Raw genomic sequence first — 16,097 nt, 5'->3', positions numbered from 1 at the left:
CTGCCACCTCGCCATGCTCACGTTGCGGTTTTGACAACCGTGCTGCTGACCGATTCTCACGTCACGGCACCCATCGACTCCTTCCCCAGCCGAGCCTACGTTGCGGCTGGCAGCAGATTCACTGCCACGTCACACCTACATCGCAGTGGTGACTGGTGTCTGGACAACCGCCATAGGAAAAGGGTGGAATTGGCGATCGAGGATGAGCCTGCCAGAGCGCCTTCAACGTGCGTGTTCCCAAGGAACAAGACCCAGAAGCGACTTGCAAAGGGCTTAAGTTCAGAGGATGGAGAGAATTGTGATCAAGGTGAGCCGAACTATTTTCCTCCAGTGAAGAGGAGGAGGATTTTATCATTCCCGTTGCTCCGTGCCGTGCCCAGGAATGATCCATTCACGCCCCCTAGTGTGTGCCAGTTCTCCTCCGGGACCCCTGACTATGAGCCAGTCGGTCTCCATATAAAGGAGCCGATTCTCATTCAGGAACAAGCGCCCAGTTCAGGAGTGCCAAGGCAAACACCGGAAGTGCAACAACGCAGCGTACTGCCGCCTGTGATTTGTCGGGAGCCACTCTCCAAATCTTATGTTCCCGTCCAGGAGGTTGCGATGGCGCCGCCGCCACCTCACGTTCCTGTCCAGGAGGTGGCGATGGGTCTGCCGCCGAGTCCTGCATTCTGGTCCTCCCTACGATGGGTCGTGACACTAACTGACAGTTGTCTATTTCTATATCTACTCTATGATTGCCTGGCGACCAGTCCAGGATGTAGTTTGCCTTTCACTCAAAGGCAGCTAGGATAGGCTTCAGCTCACCTATGATCCTGAACAGGATAAACAGTTCTGAAAATGGACGGATGGATCATATGATTGTAATTTTTTTGGTTTCTATTATTTATGTAATATTTGTGAACACTTTTCTTGAATGAAAGGGTTTTATGATTACTTTTATCTGCCCCTAGTCTTTCTTCTTTTATAATACCCAGCGACTGCCGTTTCCAAGTACAGATGAAAAATGCGGGGGCCATCCGGCATAAAAACTATGCCAAACGAAACAGGCGAGTGAATTGCTGTGCCGATGCTTGCTGGAACAAACCTCAACTCACAACAACATTGTAGTGGATGTATGGCAAGGATGAGACTTATTGCTCTGTTGGATCCTTTTGCCCAAAGGTTATTTAGATTTTTCCTCATTGAGCTTGGCATTCAGAACTCAATGTTGTGGGCGGTACCTGTAGGATAAAGGCCTCTTCTTCACGTTCTTCTGCGACATTTTCTTGCCAGTGTATTCTGGTATATTGAATAATTTCATCCAACCATCTACTTTTAAATCTTTGCCGTGGTCCCTCAGTGTGTAGTGGTATCCAATTGATAGTTTCCGTGGTCCTTGGGGAACGTGGCCAGCATTTCCATTTAAGGCTTTTTATTTTTTAAATGCCATTGGTAGCTCACATTTGCTGTCTTATCCAACTGCATCTTTTCTTGTAGCAAATGCCTATTTTCAACATTTGGCGTTCCATGTTCCTTTAGGTATTCCCTCAAAAGCTTTTCTTTTCATCCATATGGGAAGATCGTTCTTAAATACATCACTAAGCGTTCCATAAGCCTTCAAGGAAAACATTATGCGGCGTTCAACTTCAGTGCTTGTATTACTATCCATTGTCACAAGATGGCCTAAATAGATGTACAGTACTTGTTGACGGCGTCTAGGAATTAGTCCTCCATTTTGATATCTTTCTGTGGAGAGTATCGATACGGACTGACCTTTGTTTTGCTTTGTTCATTTTTAGACCTTTCTATCTATCTCATTGTTTGTGTCTTTGCATCAAGTAGTACTTCAGAGTACCCACACTTATTGGAGTCCTAGCTGAAGAGCACTTCCAATGGAGGACAATGCTCACGTGGGCAATGACACTAAGACCTGGGAGGCACTCTAGGTCACAGTTGAATGATGGATGTGGTCACGATGGCCGTTTCATCAGACTTGGGGCTGCATGTCTTGGACACCCGGGTGAAGAGACGGGTCAAGCTGTCAACTGATCCCCACCAGTGTGGCGCCGTGTCAATGTTCAAATAGTCCATAATGTATCAGTAGCCTACAAGAATATATTGTGCTTTTTAGGAAGTTTTAAAGACACTTTGGACAACTATTGCTAATGTATTTTAATATTGATGATTATGGTAGTACTGCGAGAGGTAGTGAAGTATGTTGATAATGTGGTATTTGGTGTCAAGTATTTGGGAACCACTAGATTAGTGGATTGATTTGGAGTGTTTCAGTACTTTTGTCGACACCATACATGTATAGTTGGCTACCCAAGATGTACTTTATAGGAATGCAACACTGCGGCTAAGACGAAAGGAGCACATCATGGTTCTCTTTCTGTCCCCTGAGGTTTGAAAATCTAACCTTCCTTACAATATACTGTACATATATGCAGTAGCACTATCCTGTCGGTGTCATCTTGTAATGTTGTACATACATTTTTTTTGTATATTACTCATTTTTTTACATCATCATTGTGGCCTTCAATATGGCCAACAATGCTATTTTAAGCAATACTGCCATGTATTATAGAACGGTAAAAATCCCTCTTGTCTCACTGATGGTATGCTGTAAACCTTGTCATATTGATCTGATTACACATGGCCTTCATCATGAAGCAAACGTCAGAGTAGGCAATGCAGATGTCACGTATGAAGGCTTTCACTCATTTCACACAAGCTTAAGAGACAAAATAGGTAGTACTGCATCACAGTGGTAATGCAGTATAGCGTCAAAGAAGCTTATCCTTTTGGAGTTGATGTTTTTGAGCATGCAAGAGTGCAACGTTGCCTGGCACTTAAGTATTTGCAGAAATAATCCACCCTCGCCCAACCTCTGAAACTGAAAATATTCAATGTTATTGTGTCCACTGCAGATTTGGAGCGTGTGCGTTTGCTTGTCTTCACAAAAGATGTGAAATGCCATCGAAGTCGACCTATCACACAATGACCCTGAAGTCAACCCTGTGGAAGGGTCAATTGGATCTGATTTTGAGCAAAGCCACATTTCCCATGCCAGCACCGGGGCATATCCGAAACCTATGCAGATGCAACCGGGCTCTGTCGCCTTGGCAACCTACTAATCCACTGAAGTGCTGTTGTCACTCTGCTGCATTCAGACGTGATTACACCACCGTGGGATTTGGGCTGCAAGGGGCAACTTAAAGAAGTCAGTGAAAAAACTAACATGTGCATTGCTGCTCCTTGTCGGCCTCACCGATCATATTAGCGGATGGAATTAAAACTCTTTGCAGTATGCACTTGAATATGATCTTTTCATGTTATTCTAAAAAGTAAACATTCCATTTACCATTTTTTCTTTTTTCAGGGGTAACCAACACAAAAGCATTTATTGGCAATTTATACTCACTTGGTCAAGGTTTTTTGAAGGCATAAATAACCCGCAGGTTTTTGCTATTCAGATCGAGGGTACTCCTTATCCCCCACTATATATTGAATGTGATTAGTGGTAGCAAAGCAAAACATTCTGATTGGTTGTTTCGTGCCACTGTTTTGTGTGGCACTGTTTGTACAGTACATGCATGTAGACACTGGGGTTTTTATTAGGTCCGAATCATCGAAAAGCTCACTTTTACAACTGAGGTCAATGGTAATTTGTCTTTTTCTGTCATTGTGCTCATCTCAGGTCTTTTAATTGCAACATTCCCAGCTTTTTTCTCCTCAAAACATTGAAAGGGAAAAGTAAATTGTTACGCCACAGTATTAAGGAGTGTCTCAGTTGTCTTTAATGCGTATAGAGAAGTGACAATTGAGTATGGAGGAGCTTCCACCAATGATTGAAGGGCAATGGAAGGACATCTGATGCATCCTATGCAAAAAGTCTCGTAGCTACTCTCAATAGTGACGTTTGAAAATGGGCGTGCACCAACGGGATTGTGAATGGAGCAGAACTTAAAAGTAAATATTTAATCTCCTGTTTGTGACGATTATTTTAGTTTGAATATTCACATTAGTGTTTAAAACCAAAATGACTACAATACACTGGCGCATGGTTACTGCACATGACCAAGCACCTGGGTTTGTAGTAATAAGTACGGAAGTAAATATGTGCCACCAGGATTTGAATTTGAAATGCCACAGAAAACAGGATTTGAATTTGAAATGTAAAGTGATCCCATTTTCAATAGTTGTATTTCAGTGTAACTTTTCGATGTTAACAATTCAACTGGCTACAATTCGCTGTCTGAAATTCACCGTCTGTGCCACCTAGCAGGGTTACTTCAGGTCAGAACCGAACACCCAGCCAATTACAGTTACGCTTTCTTTGTCACGACTTAGTCATGAAGTAAGTAGGTAAGTAAGAATTTCAGACAGCGAATTGTAGACAGTTGAATTGTTAACATTGCAACGTTACACTGAAATACAACAAATAAAAATGTGATCACTTAACATTTCAAATTCAAATCCTGTTTTCTGTGGCATTTCAAATTCCATAATAAGGCTGTCATTTTGCAGTTGGGGACATATAGAAAAGCAAAATGTTAAGTTGGTTCAACATGCATTTGCATTCAATGTTATACATTAGGCCTTATTCATGAGCGGAGGGTCAGGAGGGTGGCGTCAGCCTTGGGATAGACCAATCATAATCATCTTTGTATCTTCAAAGTGATAAGAGGAAGAGAGTCAAATATGTTTGACTTTAATGTAATCCCACTTTAAAGTTAATTTGTGACATGAATCACTGACGTGACATCATTTTTAGTAGACGTCTCCGTGAAATGATGTTATTGTAGGTTGTTTGTCTCATTCCCTCCAAACATTACTCCTTTGTCCTGCAGTCGCCTCGCTGTTCTGTCAATATCCTTGTCACTTCAATGGAATTTCTGGTGGGAGGAGCTAGCAGGTAAACAGAGGAGTGACGAAGTAGGAACGAGGACGTTGCCACCTAATGATGAGCCCGTTATCTGTGTTGGGGTCTGTGCAGGTGTGTTTCCTGTTTTAGTGATCAGGGTTGATAGGTGTACTGACATTGGATTCCCTGTTTGGTGGCATTAGAGGACCACGCAGTCACAAAGACACCGACACAAGAGGGAACTGAACCAGAATTCAGTTGAATGAACTATGACTATGTTAGTGACTTCAAATGAAACTGATGAGGAAAAAATGTTATATCCTCATCATAGTTGAAAAAAGAAAAGCCTTGTTTGTCCATTCATCCATCCATTCATTTCTTTTTCGCTTATCCTCAAAAGGGTCACGGGGTATGCTAGAGCTTATCCCAGCTGTCAACAGGGAGGAGGCGGGGGACACCCTGAACTGGTTGCCACCCAATCGCAGGGCACATCGTGACAAACAGCCGCACTCACAATCACACCTAGGGGCAATTTAGAGTTTCCAATTAATGTTGCATGTTTTTGGGATGTGGGAGGAAACTGGATTGCCCAGAGAAAACCAACGCAGGCGCGGGGAGAACATGCAAACTCCACACAGGCGGGGCCAGGATCAAACCTGGGTCCTCAGAACTGTGAAGCCAAAATATCCTTCCATCCATTTTCTACACCACATACTGTTCACTGTTTCAAGTAAAGATGTATTTGTTAACCAAAACTCCAAATCATCCTTATCTCTGGCTACTTCAGATCATTCAAAGATCCAATACGGACATTTTCCAAGAGATGTGTTGTCTAAGTGCTCTTCCAAGCAAAGTGTGATCAGATTATCCGTCACACTTATCTTTGAGGGACGCAACATTTACCTGCACCACTTCATCTGTGACCTTGACCTTGACTGGAGTGGTTTGGGGGACGGGGGGACATTTGGCTGGCTTCTTTTTAGCCCGCTCAAGCTGTGCATTGGTGAAGTAATTGACGGCAGCAAACTCGATGAGGGCAGAGAAGACGAAGGCAAAGCAAACCGCAATAAACCAATCCATCGCGGTGGCATATGACACCTTGGGGAGGGAGTGGCGAGCGCTGATGCTGAGAGTCGTCATGGTCAGCACGGTGGTGATGCCTTCAGGGTTTCAAAAAGAGAGGTTGTCAGTAAACAAATGACAGAAGTAATCTGATGCTATTAAACTCTGCTTTGGGATTAAAGGAAGTGAACTCAGCTAACATAACTGACACATTAAAGCAAACACAGCAGCTTTGTAATGTACAGTGTATGTCTAAAATAGAAACTGCATCAATGCACTTTTTTTCACATTTATGAGTCGTGTTTTAAGTCCAACACAGTTTTTCTACAAATGTGTAACATAACAATTCAAATCCATTTTTGATGCTGCTCATCCCAATTAAAGTCACTGGTAATGTGAAGCCTATCCCCAACTGAGCATGAGGCGGTGTACACCCTGGACTCATCATCAGTTAATCATGAGTTCGTAACATAACAAGCGATTTAAAAAAAAAAAAAAAAAAAAAACTTTCTTCGTTCTATATCTTAATGCAGTAAAACACAATTTGCATTGTGCTCAACTGGGAACATTATATTGTGCTAAACTGAGGCAATTTATTTACAGAATCTTGTTTACATTAACTTGAGTAGAAATGTGTGGAACAACTTTGAGATTCAGGACCATCAAATGACAAGCAACACCCAGTACCATGCCAAATATTATTTTTATCCTCGTAATTTCACTTTTAAAAAAAATCATATTTGGCATTGATAGCACAAATTATGCGCAAAGCATGTTAGTGTGCTTCAGTCCACAGATGCCAAACGTGTTTTCTTCCTTTTGATTTGTTTGAACAGTACCAAGCCTAAAATACAGGTTAACTAACAATTGTGCAGTGTAAACAAATATTTTTTGGTTTCAGTAAAGATTTGTTGTTATTATAATATAGAAACACTAAAGTTTATGTAAAGAAATGACTGATTTTATGGTGTCATTAGTGTATGTACAATGTAAGTGTAAAGAAATATCCTCGCTCAACTTGTGATATGCTGTATGTATAATGTAACAAAGCCACAAGCACAGACTAAATAAAATAAAAAGGTATGTAGGTGTGAGAGCACTAAACGACATAATGTAATGAATCTAATGGAATGTCACATTGTCGCCGTCTCGGTGCCATGAAAAAACAGACAAGAGGAGTGCAAGAGTCATGTACTGTATACCTGGTCATGTGTGGCTCCTACAAAAATAGAAAGATGCTCTATATGTCAATCACTCATCCACTGTTTCTTTAACCAGAACCAATAATTGAATTGAGAGAAAATCCTCTCTATCTTCATAAGGGTGTTGGGAGTGCTGGAGCCTATCCTAGCGATCTTTGGGCAGGTGGCAAGATACACCTGGTTGCCAGTCATTCACAAGGCACATGGAAAGAAACAACTGTTCACACTCACAATTGCGCTTACAGACAATGTAGTATCTTCAATTAATGTGTGTTTTTGGGATGTGGAAGGAAACTACAATGCCTGGCGAAAACTCACACTGGCATAGCGAGAACACGCAAACACCACACAGGCGGGGTTGGGATTTTGTGTGTGAAGTGTGAAGCAAGCACTCTAACCAGTTGCTCCACCTTTCTTTCAGTCATTCTACTGTGATGCTCCAAATGACAAGAGGTGAACAATAGCTGCAATACTTGCACATAGCCGTGCTTTTGGTACCCTTTCACAAAAAAAAAAAAAAAAAAAACACGTTTCCCTCAGAATCTCCCAAAAATGCATACAGGGTTCCCTCACTACGTCACGGTACACTTTTTTTGGCTTCATTGCTTCACGGGTTTTTATTTATCATGAAAAAAAAACACACCCATGAAAAATACAGCCAGATAGGCATATTGCCGAAAGACAGGATGTTACAAGGCGCGTGCCTGCATGTCCTGGGTCATCCCCAGGGGCAGGGCATACACGTCAGATGCTGGCTCCTCTCAATGTTGAGGAACAGTGGCTCTACTCTGAGTGCCTCCCAAATGGCCGAGTTTCTCACCCTATCTCCAAGGGAGAGCCCAGACTCCCTCTGCAGCGGAACCTCTTTTTGGCCACTTGTATTTGGGATATTGTTCTTTCAGCCACAACCCATAGCTTGTGATCACAGGTAAATTGAGAGCTTTGCCTTTCGACTGAGCACCGTCTTCACCGCAACGGACCGATACAAAGTCCGGATCACCGCAGGTGCGAGACCAATCTGTATGTCAATCTTCTGTTCCATGATTCCCTTACTCATCAACAAGAACTCAAGACATTTGAACTCTTCCACTTGGTGCAGCATCTCATTTCCCATCTGGAGAGAGCACTCCACCCTTTTGGATTTGGAGGTGCTGATTCTCATCCCAGCTCCTTCATACTCAGCTGTGAGTCACTCCAGTGACATCACGGCTTGATGAAGCAAACAGAACCACATAATCTACAAAAAGCAAAGATGCAATACTGTAGCCAACAAACCGTAACCCTTCTGTGCCTCGGCTGTGCCTAGAAATTCTTTCCATCAAAGTTATGAACAAAATCTATGAAAAAAAAAGCAGTCTTGGCAGAGTCCAACCCTCACCGGAAGTGTGTCTGACTTACAGCCAGCAATACATACCAAACTCTGACACTGGTCATACAGGGACCGAACAGCCCATATCGGAGGGTTCAACACCACATATTTCCAAAGACCCCACCCACAAGACTCCCTGAGGGACACGGTCCAATGCCTTCTCTGAGACATGTATACTGTTTGGGCAAACTCCCGTGCACCCTTGAGGATGCTGCTGAGGGTGAAGAGCTGGTCCACTGTTCAGCGGCAAGGCCGAAAACCACACTGCTCCTCCTGAATCTCAGAGTCAACTTCATCAGCCCAGCACCTCCACATCCAGCATCTTCAACTCCAAGAGCCTCAGAGAGCAGCCACTCAGATAGCTGGCGAAACAATTACTTTGAATGACCAAATAATTTATGCGCAAATGCAGCAAAGAGCGTGACAAAGGTTAGCTGGCAAAGGCTCTCGTTCACCAATTTATAGTCTCACTGATTAATTCGTATATTCTCCTTCAAATAGAAGTGCTCTTTGGTGAAATTATTATAAAATGTGTCCTCTGATCATGGGCAAAAGTTTAGTTTGTTTTTTTTGTCCTGTTCAGCTCTTAGGTCAAGCAGAATGGAGGATTTGTATCCCTTTTATGTCAGAACAATTTTACTGTGTTACAGTGAAGTTTGTAAGCTCCCGCTATGGTTTCTTAGAATTATAATGGATATTTACCAGGAATCAGATTCAATCTGTCCAAAAGAACATTTCTAGAGGGTGACTGAGAAAAGAAGATAAAAGATAAAGCTCTGATTGTCAACAAGATGAGAAAGGTACTTCGTTCCAATTCTCGAACAATGAACCATTGACATGGGGCAGTCGTGCTCCACCCTGTGAGGGAAAGACAGGGCGAGGGTTGTGAACCCCGTTGTTCAACTGAAGTGTTGTGGGAGTTAATATGCAAAATTACAAAAGTTTTTCAGATGAGAGTGTGAATGAGGGGATAACCAAGTAATTCACATTTTCACGTTTCATTTTGTCGTTATGAGCGAGTGGCCCTACACCCATCTGTAGCCCCTCTGATTTATTCATATACTCTCCTTCAAATAGAAGTGCTCTTTGGTCAAATTGTTCTTAAATCTGCCTTTAGATCATGGGCAAACGTATTTAAATATAGAATTCAATTCAAAAGGAAGTGTTTTTCTCCACTTGTATTTGTTCAATTATGTAATGTATGAGAGAAGTCGGTGTGTTGAATCGTTTCACTTTGTTGTTTGAACAACAACTTCTATCTTCATAATTTTAGTTGGCTGCACAAAACGTTAAAGATGCACCAAATGACTTTTATTCATGTCTAATCTTAGGTTTCAAAGAACACGTCTACAAGTACAGCAGCTTTTGATATTCTCCATAATTAACACAGAGAGTGGAGGCACTCCAAACAAATTAACAGCGAGCCAAAAGGTTGGACACAATGAGTGAGGTCTGCATACCGAACACTGTGCGCGCTGGGACCGACTCTTTATTTATCCAGAAGGACACTTGGGAGAGGATTACTGTCATTATGCAGGGGATATATGTCTGAATCATGAAGTAGCCCATTTTGCGTTTCAAGTGGAAGAAGACCGTCATCACCACATATTCACCTGCGGGATCAACACAGAGAATTAGCAGGATGAACAAAACATTTCGCTCATGAAAGCTTTGGACAGTTTATGTTTTTGTCAGCCTAAATATCCTTAAAAACATTTTCACTCAAGAAGATTGAGGCCCTTTTTTAAAATTTGCATTTAACGTTTACTTGTGCTGAAAGGTCCAGAAATACAACACAGATGGAGATGTGAGGTTTAAATACGATTTGTGAAGTCAGCTAAATATCCCTTGTGTCAAACAACAGAGTGAAGATGAGCGCAAGAAATGCAACGAAAAATGGCTGCTATCAGGGGAGTGTGAAAACGGTGAGTGTCTGTGCAGATCTCACCTGTGATGGACTTAATGGTTTCTCTGGAGACCGTCTGGCCAATGAGATCATACTGAACCAAGCTAGATGACTCGGGAGGAACCTCCACGGAGTTCTCGGGTCCTTTGGTCCAAGTATAGATAATTTCTGTTTTTGGATAGGCATCTGTGCATAGCAAAGCCACATCACTGGAAGTAATTTACAGCACAACATAAAGTTTTCACTATATTCTGGCCATCCATGTGAATTTATATTTTGTAGCACTGATTTGTGGAAGTTCTTTCGTATTCGATACATGTTTGAGTGATGTAGTTGTTGTGTTGCAGGCTACATCAGAGAACACAACATTCCCAGATGATTGCTTAACTATGATTACTACTTTGTTACAGTATATATAGTAGTTCAGGGTTTCAGAGTCTTGCTCAAGGAGTGAGTCTTATGGGCGTTGTCGGTAGATGGTCCATTACAGCATCCTCTCGAGCCCTGTCTGTCTCCACTTGCTGAATCTGTTTGTTTGTTTGTTTATTCATCATTTTTATTCAACTTGGATTCAAGGATTATGTTTTTGATTTTTGATATTCAACTAAAGACATAACAACTACATTTACCTTCATCCATGACTATTAAACTCAAAAAACAGAAGAGTGACGTTAACTTCATAGTTTAGCTCACATTAACTAAGCTTCATTTGATTTCAGATTTCAGTTGAGAAGAGAGCAAAGTTATTTCCTGGACAATACAAAGAGTGGTTGTGGGACCATATTTATTTTTTTTTAATGTTAGTACAGGAATTGCAAGTACAGCTACTGAGGGAAAAGTGGCTATTGTGCAAGTATATATTTCTCAGAATACTTGCTTGACTTAAGTAGTGACTTGTCCTACTTGAAAGTGGTGATGCAACTTTTTTTTTTCCATCAGAACATTTGCTTGAAACCTGACCTGGTCATGGTTTATTTTCTTTACAGCTCCAAAAACCTGGCCCAAAGAGCACAAAACTTGGTCACTATGATATTCTGTTTTATTAATACTGTTTTAGGCAGTGGAACAGGTGGTACGGCGCACCATGAAGAACCCTAAGACATTCAAAACTAAGACTTCTACCGTCAACCTCAAGCTATCCACCACCCAACATGAGCCTCTCCCATTCCTCCAAAGAGAGTTGGGCCATGTAAGAAGCAAGCAAGCCAAATGTCTACGGATAACTCGTCTTAAGACCTTTTTGTCATATTTGTGCTTTTGTATTGTGCATGTGTTGTTGTTCAGGCTTCCAAAAAAAAAGGGCTGATGCTGCTTACTGAGACAAGGGACACCGGCAGGCATCAAGACCATAGGGCAGCACTAGAAGAGGACATTGACATTGTACAGATAAAATATCTGGCCGACTTCATTGTTCTTGAACAGAGGGGGACGGAAGACCCTTTTGCTTCTGCAGAACTGCTATGATTAAGCATGGAAAAAGTTGTTGAGTTTAATTTTCAGAACAAACTAATTCCTAATTTTGCCATCCTCTTTTTGATTTGCAGAAATTCCAAATGTTGAAAATTGGAGGGGTAACTCTTAGGGAAAATATCAAACAGATCCTGAAGAGGTCAATGAATATTCTGTATTTTGTACAGAATGTCATTTTTTTTGCCAGTAACATAAGGTGAAGATTTTGTGCTTGTATAAACAAAATACGGATTCTTGTGTTTGATAGATTCCTAACTGATAGAGTGTTTGCCAGACGTAATAATAACCAGGTCTCTTAATTTTGAACTCAGAATGTATCTTGAGAAACCACGAGGAGACGCTGAGTAGTGTACAAAGTGCGGGCACATCATTTCTAAAATATGCGCCTGACAGATGCGGTGGTACCCGGAGTAAACCCACACGGGGAGAACATGCAAACTTCACACAGGTGGGGACAAGATTTGAACCCCGGTCCTCAGAACTTTGAGGCACATGTACAAACCATTTTTTTCACTGTGCCATCAGTTAAGGTGTTCTTTTCTATTCCAGAAAATAATTGTAAAAATGGATTACTAGGAAAAATATTATTTGTATCAGTTTTAGTTAAAACACCGTATGATAACACTAATACTATGTATGTTATTTGCTTGTTTTGGAATATGAGTAGATACATTATTTTGTTAACATAGTCATCTAGACCTGGGAGGAATGCAAAGTTATCACTGCCCTTTCACAATTTTTCTTTTGTTATTGTTTTAATTCCTCATTTTAGAGAACACCATTCAAGCAAAATGTTTTTCTTCATGTTTTTTGCTATTGTAGGGTGAAAGTGCGGCACGGTGTGCAGCTGTAAAAGTTCACAGTTGTGAGGGCCTGGGTTTAAATCCTGGCCCCACCTGTGCGGAGTTTGCTTGTTCTCCCCGGTTTCCTCCCACATCCCAAAAACATGAAACATTAATTGGACACTCTAAATTGCTCCGAGGTGTGACTGTGAGTATGACTGTTGTCTGTCACCCTATGCCCTGCTATTGGCTGGCAACCAGTTTAGGGTGTACCACTCCAGTGAGATCACGGTTTGATGAAGCAAACAGAACCACATAATCTACAAAAAGCAAAGATGCAATACTGTAGCCACCAAACCGTAACCCTTCTGTGCCTCGGCTGTGCCTAGAAATTTTTTCCATCAAAGTTATGAACAAAATCTATGAAAAAAAAGCAGTCTTGGCAGAGTCCAACCCTCACGGGAAGTGAGTCTGACTTACTGCCAGCAATACATACCAAACTCTGACACTGGTCATACAGGGACCGAACAGCCCATATCGGAGGGTTCAACACCACATACTTCCAAAGACCCCACCCACAAGACTCCCTGAGGCTCCAGCACTCCTCCGACCCTTGTGAGGATAAGTGGTTAAGAAAATGGATGGATTGAACTATGAACTGTACTTGTACGGTAAATCGCAGCTTTAAATGTTGTTGGTTTTTTCCAATATCCCGGAGACCTGGTATGAGGACACAAAAGCAAAGACAAAGAAGAAACACTTCAGGATTTGCGCTGATCTTTGCCGAGTGTTCCCAAAAGTTGCCGGACCTGAGGGACCCAAGGGAGCCTACTAAAATGGTCATGTTTAAAAAAAAAAAAAAAAACTCGGTTTGGAACATACTTCACGCATTCGAGAGAATCCACTTTTATATGAAAACACAAAATCAGGTAAGACATTGTTTTTTTTTCTTTTGAGCAGCTTTGTTGTACCTCATGAAGTTTGCTTCTACGATTAGCTACATTTCATTTCCTATCACAGTTTACGACATCATGACTCAGGAAAAGTCAGCTTCCCCCACACACGCGAAAACTTTTGATCATAAGTACTAGATCTTTGTTTAAGATTGTTGACCCCGACCTGTTTCGGACACTAAGATTGGGACGAATCTGTCATGATCCTGCCGCTCCAGGTCGGGCTGTGCGGGTGCCCGCGCAGTTGCGCTGATTGGGAGGCGCACACCTGCGCCTCATGCGGGCTGATTATCCTGTGTATTTATATGACCCTGATGACGACTGGTCCGCGCCAGATCATTGAGGTTCATGTCCCGTTCCAGCACTCTAGTATCCCTGATCGTCAACCCGTGTGTACCGACCTCCGCCTGTTCTCCGACCGACCTCGTAAGCCTGACTCCTTTGAGACTTCTGCCTGCCTTGATCGATCTCCCGTGTACCGACTCCTCCCTGCCCGCTCACCTGCTCTCTACGCCCGACGTCCCAACTACCGCTGCTGCACCTGACTGCCTGCCCGATTCCCGACCATTTAATAATAAACGTTTTTCCCCGAACTACCTTGCATCCCCCGAATTCTGCATTTAGGTCCTACCTCCGTTCCGATGGGTCGTGACAGAATCCACTCTTAACACACCACAGACCTAACAACAATCTTATCTGATGATCTTATAAGGCTTAAGTCTGTCTGTAATTTGCCGTGCTTGGTCAGGAAGGTGCAAAATTTGGACAAAAATAGCCCGATAGTCTTAATGTGTGGACTCTGGACTCTTACATCTGCTTTGTACATACACTTTATACGCTTGTCAATCAATGAATTACACCACAGGCACATCATAAAATGGATATGTTGCTCATGGCCACTGCTTTGACAGTACAGCATGTGCCACTTAGCAGAGTTTACCTAAGGATAATCTATGCATCCTTGATCCTATATGTAGCTTACCTACCTTTTGGCTTTAACATGATACTGTTGCTGATATAGTGTAGTGTGCTTTTTCGGGCAAGGCGGACTGAGTTGGAGAGTTACTCTGCAAATTAGCAGAATTGTGACCATGTAATGACAAACTGCTTGATCATGTGACACGATTTTGACACACAACAACAAAAGATGTGGCAATCATTGGGAAGTTATTGAATATAAACTGATCTTTCAAGGAAAACACATTTGATAATCGGATGGAGGAAAAAAAACTGTTAAATTCCTTTGCACTTTCTTTGGTACGTGTATACTTTTTGATAAGGGTATAATGACGATAAACAAAAGTAGTACCCATCAGAGAGTAATTGTTTTGTTTTTTTACATCCTATGTTTAAAACTGGAATTTGCAGTTTCAAAACAACAACACTTTGTCATATAGGTTAAAACTGTCTCCATGACTTCACAGTAGAATATTATTAAAATGATCTTTGGAAAAATAAGCCCTCTCTGGTCTCAACTAATGCCTCTCATTTATTTCACAACAATTGCCAATCAGGGGTGTTGAGACAGGGTGCATGATCAAATAGTCGCCAATCATTCTTTTTTGCGCAACATCATGCTCACAAGGCTTTCAGGGGGGGACACGCAATTACATGCAAAAGGAGAATATATTGTTTTTTAGCCAGATTATTTACCCTCGGTTTTACAACCACAGGTACAAAGAATGGACTGGACATTTAATGGTGGTGTCCTATACACGGACGGCTGGCTGCTGCTGTTTCAAAAACTACCAGCGCCAACATACTAACGAATGGTGACATCACCAATCTCACTGGGTCGTCAGGTAAGTAATTTTTAATGATTGTACATTCCAAGAAGTACAACATCATGTTTGTTTGCTAAATTTTTTCTTAATGATCAACTTGCCTGTCTCACTGCTTCTTGTGACTGACTGCTGAGCATCCCAAAAAAATGATGGGTAAGTGATGGTAAAAGTTAAACCCTTTAAATATAATCATTTCACTTTTCTTTTTCTTCCACTTTTCCCACCCCGGAAGTCAGGGGCCATACTCTGGTACACCTGATTCTGGGACTCCGCACTGTGTAAAAACTAGCCATTAATCCTGTTGGCGAACTCACTTGTTTCAGATTAAGATAATGTTTTATTTTCTAATGTTTCCTTCAGAGTGCTTTGGCCACTCAAAAATGCACAACAAAATGACAGCTGTCTTTGCCTTGCACTCCCTATGGGACTCCACACCAGCAGGATACCAACTGTGCTGCCAAAAATGAACTGACACTGGTGTGTCATGGAGTGTGCACACAAGTCCAGATGGAGAAGCACAAAAAAAAGGGAGTGTAAGGGAATGAAGGCAGAGGAGAAGGGGGGGTGGAGAAACGAGCACACACAAGCCAGTTATGGAAAATAGCTGCATAGGTCTTTGCTATCCCGGGGCACAGAAAGGGATTCTGACCTTTTCTTTGCTTCAGGCCACATCACATCCAGGGTTGTTTCCTCCTGATTGGAGGTGAGTACCGGGTGGAC

The 16,097-nt window shown here is 42.0% G+C and overlaps 2 protein-coding genes across 7 annotated transcripts in view; one reads left to right on the top strand and one right to left on the bottom strand.

Annotated features, from left to right (window-relative positions):
- The window catches only part of LOC133508573 (uncharacterized), a 34,822-nt gene extending 22,557 nt beyond the window's left edge, over nt 1–12,265 (top strand). For all 3 annotated transcript variants that reach the window (XR_009797096.1, XR_009797097.1, XR_009797095.1), the window contains 2 exons: nt 11,446–11,577; nt 11,673–12,265. The gene's annotated coding sequence lies outside the window, so the exon portion shown is untranslated. The remainder of the gene's footprint in view (nt 1–11,445; nt 11,578–11,672) is intronic.
- Nucleotides 1–16,097, bottom strand: part of gabra4 (gamma-aminobutyric acid type A receptor subunit alpha4) — a 36,896-nt gene that overhangs the window by 4,311 nt on the left and 16,488 nt on the right. For 3 of the 4 annotated variants that reach the window (XM_061834770.1, XM_061834772.1, XM_061834769.1), the window contains 3 exons: nt 10,431–10,574; nt 9,943–10,095; nt 5,753–6,009 (listed from right to left, as the gene is read on the bottom strand). In XM_061834770.1, coding sequence (XP_061690754.1) covers nt 5,753–6,009; nt 9,943–10,095; nt 10,431–10,574 — 554 coding nt within the window. The remainder of the gene's footprint in view (nt 1–5,752; nt 6,010–9,942; nt 10,096–10,430; nt 10,575–16,097) is intronic. The other variant, XM_061834773.1, reaches the window with a different exon arrangement.

Source organism: Syngnathoides biaculeatus, chromosome 11, assembly GCF_019802595.1.
Source record: "Syngnathoides biaculeatus isolate LvHL_M chromosome 11, ASM1980259v1, whole genome shotgun sequence".
NCBI classification, from domain to species: Eukaryota; Metazoa; Chordata; class Actinopteri; order Syngnathiformes; family Syngnathidae; genus Syngnathoides; species Syngnathoides biaculeatus.
The sequence above is the reverse complement of the archived record's forward strand: the minus strand, read 5'-3'. Positions and strand labels throughout refer to the sequence as shown.